The sequence below is a fragment of the Cynara cardunculus genome (assembly GCF_001531365.2).
Source record: "Cynara cardunculus var. scolymus isolate 2C chromosome LG 5, CcrdV1, whole genome shotgun sequence".
Classification (NCBI taxonomy): domain Eukaryota; kingdom Viridiplantae; phylum Streptophyta; class Magnoliopsida; order Asterales; family Asteraceae; genus Cynara; species Cynara cardunculus.
The window spans coordinates 6,386,549-6,396,377 of record NC_037532.1 but is presented as its reverse complement, the minus strand read 5'-3'; the positions used below and the strand labels follow the sequence as shown (position 1 = coordinate 6,396,377).

The following is a 9,829-nucleotide window of genomic DNA, read 5'->3' as shown; positions in this document are numbered from 1 at the left end:
TGAATCTCCAAAAAATGATTTTGGTTGGGTGAACCTACCGTATATGATTCATCAGTCCACAATTGCATAGTAACTTACTATTATTTGGTTTTTCAAGGTATATTTTGTAGAGCAATCACTTGTTTTGGCGATAACCAGTTCGTAGATTATTAAACCAAGTTGTAGAAATTGGAAAATTGATTTGTTGTGCATTGCAGTGTTCATTGGAGTAGCAAACTCGTACCCACTTTTAATAAGACGGATGCACCAATCAAATTGTGAGAAAAATCATCTTATCAAAGAAGATCGATGATTGAAAATCAGATAAGATGATGAAGATGGAAACACCTAATTGTGTGTTATTATACTGTATGGTGGCCGAAAATGAGGTATTTGCCAGAGAAGATGATCAGAAACTAGAGTTTGACCCGAGCAGATGGTCATTAGGGATGAGGATGAGTTTTATGGTTTTTTTTTCTTTTGTATCGATGTTTTTAACACTTGTACTAATGTCATCTAACCATGTACAATAAAATATTTTATTTAAAAATAGTAAATTTACTATATTACCCCTGATTTAATGGAGATAAAGTTAACAGGATTAGGTCAAGGGACCCAATTCGCAATAAAAATGAAACCACAATGACTATGGCTGCAATTAATTTGTTCAAGGGACTCGGACCATAATTTCCATATAAAAAGCATGTGAGATATTGTTCGTAAGAAAATTGATTTTTGAAGGAAAATGTAAAATGATCTAAGTACCATACTAATGGCTTTAATTACTTTCTTGTAACTAATTATCTGATTATTAAAATTCGTGACAATTAATAAACTAGAAACGGTAACTGTTAGATGATTTCCATGCTTATTCAGTATATTCTATTATGGTACTTAATAAAACTTATAAGTTTATAAGATTAAAAAATTGTACATACAAAAGTTTTAAAATAAATCAACAAGACAAAGCTGTAGAATCTAACAAATTATATATTGTGAAAAAAAATATGTTGTTCGAACAAAGTTGAGCTTAAGCAAAACATTGTATTAACCTTTTTATACGTCACTTGTTAAAAAATGTTTATGTAAACATCATGATAAGCTCATTTTTGTAGTAATGATTCGTAACTGTTAAGTGTCTGAATTGTTCGACTTATAATTTCCAAGTACAAGATTGATTAGTTCTAATAAATTTTCAAAATTACACGTGTTATTGCTAAAAAACCAATTTAACTGAAAAAACCAACACTATTGATTGACCCGCCTCTTACGTGATCTCGTTTTACTTAACGAACCCACCCACGTGAAATTTGTTTGTGATGTATGGGTATGGGCAAAAAAAAACGTGATAAGAAAAACGTGCACATACATATATGATATATAAAACAAAACATATTGTATATTCCAATGAAAACGTATAATGTGTATATATGTGAAGGATGTTTATTGGTTGAAATCTAATGGATTTAGATTGTTTCGATCAAATCCAATCAATCCATTAAAAGATATGGATTTTTGCCATCCGATCCACATTGGAGGACCAATTCAATCTAATCCAATGAACGATTGGATCGTATAAGATTGACACCATCCATTCAATATTAATATTGGTTATCCGCTTAATTGATCCGATCCATCCAATATGACAATATTCAATTTTCAACTAATTAATCCATTATTTTCAACCGCTTGAGTTGGCCATTTATATAAAGTTATTGGGCTAATTGTATAATTCCAAATGGGTTGGGGCTTATGCATCATGGCCCATTAATCCAAATATTTTACAAGTTATTTGTTAGACCCGAGTCCGACACAAGTCATCCGTATCAATATATTTGATGGGGTAAATTGACTCAAATTATCATTTATCTATTTAAATTGGTCTTTCAGCTATTTCTCTCCCGAATTTACCCAAATGTCACTACGTTGTTAATAGCCACATCCGCAATATTGCAAACGTAATGACATTTGGATAAACCCGGGAGAGGAATGGCTTGGAGACCAACTTAAATGAATTAAATGACTATTTGAGTCAATTTCACTTTTGAGAGACGTTTGGTGAACCAGCGGATTCAAACTTAAACCTGTTGTGTATTTGAGTAAAGTAGCTCAGCGCCTTTGCCAACTAGTGCAATTTTAACCATTTATATGAGAAGGGGTCAATTTTAACCAAGTTTATTATTATCATATCATAAGAAAACTAATAGTCATAAACTGTAAGATAAAACAGTAACACCATTCCCAACACAAACTTGGAGCATAAAACTCATAAACATGCAATGGCAGAAAACTCTTGACCAGCTACCTAATTGCAGAAGACAAAGTATATGAAAGGCAATTTGTAACATAGTTTTAGAACTCACATAACTGAAGTTCCCTCGAGTTTTGCTCAAAGATCTTCAATGGAAACCTTCATTCTACTGCAACCTCCTCCTTCGGGATCGAGAATCTCCAGTGTCAACATCCGAAACCCTCGATGTTGATGTTTCATATCTTCTTCTTGAAGTTGAAATCGACACCCTTGAATCTGTTTCAGTTGCAGTATCTGCTGTCTGGCTTTCCGACTGTATGATGGCAGCAATGCTCGACATTGAATGTCGATCATCCATCAATGGAAGTTGTTCTTGGTTCCGCTCATCAGGGTGGTCGCGGAAATATGAATCCACAAAACTTTCTGCAGAACTTAAAGCAGATGTAAGGTTTGTCACAGTAGCTGGTCGGTTTAACCGGCGTGCTAAGAGGGTTGAACCGCCTGGCTCGGTGTTAGCCGGACTGAACTCTGGTGAGTCCGTTACAGCATCCGGGGATCCAATTGCAGCCATATCTTGTCCCCTCCGTATCCCTCTAGAAGTGAAAATCCTATTTAGCAACGAGTTATTTGGGATTTCCTGTGATCTGTTATCAAGCCTTCGGATCATTTCAAACATTGGCAGATTAAGTGCGTTTCTCTGAATAGATTGTCTCCAGCTCTCGATCCTCTTTGCTTGTGGCCTGCTAGGAATCTTGACACTAGAATCCACATCAGTTACATGTGTGTGATTCCCACGGCTGTAAATGGGAGTTACGTTCTTCATGGTTACTTCCCCTTTGCAAATTGGACATTCTTTTGCTTCGGAGTGAACAAACAGCCAACGGTAAAGACACGGCCAACAAAACAAGTGCCCACAACAAGTCACAACAGGCTCGCTCGCCAAATCCAAGCATATATTACAATCGAAAAAGCTGCTTTCATCTCCATTGCTCTTCTCGACATCTTTCTTACCCACATCCACATTTTCTAAGTTCTTATCACCGTTTTTGTCTGTTTTGATCATCTCCGGATGTCGTTCATCATCAGAAGCATTTCTCTCGTCCATTACCAAACCGCTGCTACCTGTTAACCCTAGAGCCATATTTCTAGCTTCCATCGGAATTGGAACCGGTCTCCAAATTGACCGCAACCGCTGCCAAGACCTAGGACGATGTAGCCAATCTTCAAAGCTCACTGACCCATGTAGCCAATCTTCAAAGCTCATAGTATGTGGCTCATCATCTTGGGAAGGATGAACCACAGGTGCCAAATTAAGATCAAGATTCATGGTGTTCTGTGGCGATTCATCCCCCATTGAGGATATACAAAACCCCCAATTCAATTTTTCAGGCCAACAACATCAAATCACCAACCACCACCTTTAGGTGCAATTTAGCATCATAAAACCCCAAATTCGAATTTCATATGGGAAACGGAATCTAAAATCGAAGCAGTATATACATACCTCCTCAAATTATTAGACAAAACCCTAATTCCGATTTGAAACCCTAACTTCGTGCATCAGTTCTACCACCAAACCCATACTTGTTACGAAATTGAATCACCTCCAGTCGAAACCCTAATAACTTCCAATAAGAAACAGAGGGGAAAACACTGATTTTAAAGGTATCGAGAAATAGAAGATGAAAGCTGCAAGCTTGTGATGAAAAACACAAAAACTAGGCACTCAGCGAACAAAAATCAAATCAGGGTTTTAACCGGGTACAACAAGAGATACAACAGGAATTAAAGATCAAAACCTTAATCCAAGCAGAGATGGTAGGGTTTCATCGGCAGAAGAAGCGATTGAGACAGATATGCCGTTGGATTTCTTGAATTCGACATCGACGGAATCACCTCGCATGGTAACAGCAATCTGGAGTGAGAATGACGGGAGATTGCGAAGCGAGTGAGATACCCCCAATTTTAACTAATATCCATTTAATTGATTTTTTCTTCTAATTATTGAGTAAATTACGGTTTTAATCCCCGTGGTATGTCAATTGTTTCAATATTGGTCCATACAGTTTAATTATTGCAAATTTATATGAGTGATCACTTTTGTTATGGAATTAGGATCTCTTCACGTGGGTATTTTAGTCATTTTGTAAAATTTGTCTGGTCTCTAACCCTAATAGAAGCAACAGGGGTAAAACCTTAATCGTTCTTAATACGATCAATGAGAGTAAAGATGCTGGGTTCAAGAGAGGCTGTCGGTGGTGACAAAACCAAAAGATGATGAAGGAAGTAGGCAGGCAGGAGTATTAACCGGAACAAAAGTTTGTTGGTGGTCGATGGGAAGGATTATGACTAATGGCAAACAACAATTACGAAGAAGTTGAAGGGTGGTCGGCGATTGCAACTACATGAGGCAATCGAGGCGAGGTCAGGGCAATAGTAAGAGCAACGACGTAGGTGGCAGTAATCAAATGAAGTCGACGAAGAAACGAGAGATAGAGTAAAGAAAAACGACTATAAGAATTTTAGGGTAAATGAAATATAGGTCAAAGATCACAATCTACTTTGGAGATATCGATCTTGGATTTGAAATTTGGGACACAAGTATTCAATTAGTTCGGATTCTTGCTAAGAAGAACGCCCGTGTTGTGGCAATTCCACCCAAAAGATAATATAGGTTACTTCTACAACACGTCCTTGTCCAATGATTTTTATAAGTAACTGTTAATGTAGTTGAATTTACTAAGCTCTGAGGAGTTGGTATCCAGTTTTGCTTGAGTGTTGCATATATGTTTCCTCGAGCCATATTAAATGAACCAAGGCCAATCCAAATTACTCTTGTAAAAGATCTGCTACAGAACAAATACTTTTGTTTTTCAAATGATTCATATCGTCAAGTGTAACCATTCCAAATTTTATTTGAACTAGCTACATTAAGTTCACAAATTCTATCGCATTTGATTTTTTTTTGGTTTTCGATTTGTAATACATGTGTTTTGTATTTTAAATTTTCAAAGAATGTGCACGCATTATCTATACTATATTATAAAATATTTGACAAAAACTCTAAAAACCATTTTTTATGCACAAAGTACTGGTTATTGATGCATATTACTTAAAACTTAAGATTACAAGTAAAGTGTGCATAAGTACAACTTATTAAAACGTCATATTTTAATTCGTGTAACTAACTATAGATAAACATAAACAAATATTGGATAAACATATCATTTTAAATATAAAAAATCTAAAATATAATTAAAATAATCATTGAGTTCTAACAGAATACTTAGTTATTATCTTTATAAAAAAAATATTATTAAACCTAAATTAAATTTCTTTGTAACTAAACCTAAATTAAATTATAATTAAAAAATTAAATTAAGAATTACACCAAAACACAAGAACTTTAAAAATGATTAATTTGATACTGATATCGATATATATTTTTTTCAAAATTTTATAATATTTTCATATTTATATTTTATTCAAAAATAAAAACACTATCGTTTTCTCAAAAACCACATAAAATATCGACATAAAAAAGAAATAAAACGAAACATTAAAATCAAGATATGTCTCGATACATTGCAAGAGTACAATTCTAATGTTCATAATATTTAAATTTGTGGCACTGGATGGTGGTAATCAGTAGTTGAAGTGAAGGTATGGGGATGGTGGTCCACGTTTCAACTAAGTGTGGTGGTGGTTCGAGGTATAACAAAGAAAATAATAATAATAAGGTTCTAGTTTTTTTGGAAGGGTTTTGCTTCAATAACAGAAGCAAAGAAGTCAAACCAATGCAGCATTTGATGCCAGCCTAAAGATCCTATCCTCTTGCAGCTGGAGCTCTTAATGGCACGTTCAATCCAGTTTATGAATGAATGAATGAAATCAGTTGGAAGAATAATAAAAAAAACATCATTACCAACTGTTACGTCATTGTAATATCATATTATACCCATATAAACTTTGACTAAAATATGCTCATCTGGGAGGAATATCACTTCACTTAATGGATAAGAGATAAACAAAGTTAGTGGCATAGGTCAATTCCGCAAAATTTATTATCGATGGAAGCATTTGTAATAAATGAACCATAGCAACGAGGGGATGCAACTGCTCCTGGAATACTTTTAAAAAATCATTTAATGTTGACCATTAGATACAACCCTGATTTTCACTTAGGACCACCAATAACTTTACCATTTTAGATCAAATTCAGTTTCTTTAAAGAAACCGATTTCTCGTCAAAATAAGTTATTGAAATATTTGTTCGGATACTGGAGTCGAAGTTTTCATAGCTTTTGAAAATCTATCTCAACAGGGTATTATGAATTACCTCCTGACATGTTGCCGAAAAACCGATTACTATTTGATTTGATGAACAGTTGATGTATGTATTTCATAAGAGCAACCCTTTTATGGTAGTCGGATATCTTATCGATGACTTTAGAATACGATGATCCTCCTGTTGGTTAGTGGTAGTTTTATACGGCCTCTGTTGTCTGTTCTAGTGACCAACAGTCTCGCCTCAGTGATTCACTTCATGCTTACGCTCTCCCCAATTCACTTCAGGCGTATGATCTCATGGAGTCATGGGCACACAATTTCACGCAAAGATCCCTCACGAATCCCATGTGCTTACGAGTCCGCTCACCACTCACGACCTGCTCGGCTGCTCTGCTCATGTTAGGTGTTGATTGTCAAGTGCTAATTTTAAGTTTTTTCAATATTATTTGGTTTAAAAAGTTCACAACCATGGATAAGCATTTGATAAACATAAAAACAACTCGTAATTCATCATCTATTTTGTTTGTCATATCATAGGGATGAAAAATGTAATTTACTCTTGATTATTTATATATTGGCAAAACCCATGCACATCTAATTTCGTTTATGACATATTCTTCCCTTGACCTTTTGTGTCACGAGATACATCAACAAAGTTAAAATTTAGGTGTTGTTTACCAAACGCTTATTCGGGTAAGTGTTTACCAAGTCATTTTACTTTACCGGATGAATATGATAAGGACTAAAAATCTTACTCGGTAAGAGCAAAGGCAAGAATCGAAAGTCTTACCCGGTAAGTGAGAACGATGACTCTTACCATGGTTAACGCTTACCGAGATGAATTGTTGCATACGATGCGTTTTAGTGAATAAAATCTTAACCGGTAAGTAAGCGATAATGTTGAATTTTACCGGTAAGTGTTTACGAGGTAAGCGTTTAGGTAAACGACCAATCTATTTAGTCCACGTGCTGTGAAATTATTGTATATTATCCCTCCGGGATTCGTTTATTACATTTTCGGAAGAAAATAAACGAAATAGAGAGATGAATGAAAAAGAAAAGAAAGGGAACGAAAAAGAGTTTTTGTTTGTGTTATTGAAATGAAACAATTTCCATAAACCAATTCCGTAAATCATATTAATGTGATATTATATATAAGTTATCAATTTCCTTCCAAGAAAACAGCAAATATTCACATGTGAATTGAATCGGCTTCTCCAATGAATACGTAACATTTGGTTATATCCATAACACTAATCTTCATGGGTTTTATTTGATCGAACGCAAACCAGAAGTCAATTCAACACACGTACGGATACTGCTGAAAATAGTAGAAACAAACATTAATGAAAGAAAATTAAACCATGATTCCGATTGAATGAACCTGGTGTGTACGTGAGTTTATGGAATCAGAAGTAGCTATTATTCCAAGAATATGATTTACGACACCATCCCTTCAAGAACAGCCTCTACTACACTTCCAACCAATCCCTCCACTGCATGCCCAGCCATGTTCTTCATGAACCCATTATCTTTTGAAGTCTGCACCGGAACACCCATGGTTGTTGCACCCTGGTAGTGGTTCGATTGATGATATTGTGGATGATGTTCCGCCTGGTAGTAATATGGTTGTTGGACGGGTGGCCGTGGTGGTGGTGGTGGTGGTGGTGGTGAGAAATGGTGATGCGTTTCATAATGAGGAAGACTTGCAGACTTATTCAAGGCTGCTTGAGAACTAGCAGTTCTAGCCATGTGATGATGATCAGCTAGAGGATACTCCGTCGATGAAGAGTTATAATATATTTGGACCAGTGATGGTGACGGAGTCGCGGACTGCAGTGGTGGTGGTTGTGGTGGTGAGAAGTGGTTAGTTCTATAATGAGGAAGACTTGTAGATTTGGGTAGTACTTCTCGAGAAGTGGTTCTAGCCATGGGTAGTACTTCGCGAGAAGTGGTTCTAGCCATGGCACACTTCATATGAGCATCAAAATCACATAAACCACACCGGTAGAGCCAATGGTTCGAGCCGGGTTTCTTACAGATGTCGCAACTGAACCCCTGGTTCTCATACGGTGGTGTAAAACAAAGGCCAAGGGTGTGATCATGGGCGGTGTGGTTCACCGACGGCGGCATCAAAGCACAAGTGGTGTGCAAATCGATTTGACAATCAGAACAATGGTACGAAAACCCATTCCCATGGGTCCCACAAGCGTTACATTTGAAAAACCCTTCGGGGTACGCAGGAGAAGACAAAAGAACAAGATTATGTCGTCGATCGCTATGGTGTTTCAACGTTTGAGGAAGATCGAAACACTTTTTATGAAGGTAGAAATTGCATGAAAGACAAGCGTAAAACGATCCGGAAACACCTTGCTTACACGCTGAACATGTGACCTTTCGAGTGATATAAGCGTGAGATTTCAACGGATGTCCGTGGCTAAAATGGTTCGCCAAGGAATTACCTTCGAGTTGTCCCATTTCTTCGAAGGTTTATTATGAACGGTTAAGACGTTTAGAGACGATATAAATATAAAGACGACAACCCCATTCTTCTTTTAACGTTGATTTCTAAGGTTCGTATATTTGTTTTATAATTTCATCGGGACTTAAGATGACATGACATGAATGCTTCTTTATTGCTAGTTGAAAGCGTTCGTTCGATCGACAGATAAGTTAATTGTCGTGTTTTTGTTGATTTATTAGGAATAGAGATTCCAGGTTAAGATGAGATCGGCCATTTTTAACGTTATATGATATCACATTTCAGTCGACTATAAAATATTGTGTTTTTTTTCTTTGAACAACGATTTTTTTTATTAATCTGGATATCCAACCAGCTATGCGAACCGACCAATCCCAGGACGATCACCCGTTTTACAGATAGCCCGAAGTCACTGTATTTAAATCCCCGTGACCATAAATAAGTTTTTATTTTTTCTTGGATTTAAACGTAAGACTACGACGAACGAGGACTTTTTTTTATTAATAACAAGAAGATAATTAGTCAAAAATATTATATATTTAATTAAGATGGGTTTTGCCGTCCATATTTGTCTCTTGTTACATCTCATCTTGCATAACAATGGTAGTCAATTTTATTTTATAAATTTTATTTAGTGTAAATTAGAAGCGTACTCGCGCAATGCAGCGAGATACATCATGATTTTAATATTTTATTTTATTATTTATCTCAGTCGATGTTMTAATATGGCTTTATGTGATTTTGAGAAAGCGATGATGTTTTTATTTTTGAATAAAATATATGTTTGAAGATATCATAAAAATTTGACAAAAATATATCGATATTAT

At 35.7% G+C, this 9,829-nt stretch overlaps 2 protein-coding genes across 3 annotated transcripts; both read right to left on the bottom strand.

Moving 5' to 3' along the window:
- Window positions 1-2,168: 2,168 nt before the first annotated feature.
- LOC112513696 lies at window positions 2,169-4,156 on the bottom strand. Of its 2 annotated transcripts, none has more exons than XM_025120037.1 (2): window positions 4,030-4,156; window positions 2,169-3,926 (listed from the first exon to the last, which is right to left on the bottom strand). In XM_025120037.1, exon 2 carries the CDS (start codon window positions 3,582-3,584, stop codon window positions 2,397-2,399), a length of 1,188 nt encoding a protein of 395 aa, XP_024975805.1. In that variant the 5' UTR covers window positions 3,585-3,926; window positions 4,030-4,156; the 3' UTR covers window positions 2,169-2,396. The 2 variants fall into 2 exon arrangements, with proteins under 2 accessions (XP_024975805.1, XP_024975806.1); XM_025120038.1 differs by having other exon boundaries at window positions 2,169-3,855.
- Window positions 4,157-7,900: 3,744 nt separating this feature from the next.
- LOC112512274 lies at window positions 7,901-8,998 on the bottom strand. Its single transcript, XM_025118153.1, has one exon. It carries the CDS (start codon window positions 8,996-8,998, stop codon window positions 7,961-7,963), a length of 1,038 nt encoding a protein of 345 aa, XP_024973921.1. The 3' UTR covers window positions 7,901-7,960.
- Window positions 8,999-9,829: the final 831 nt, after the last annotated feature.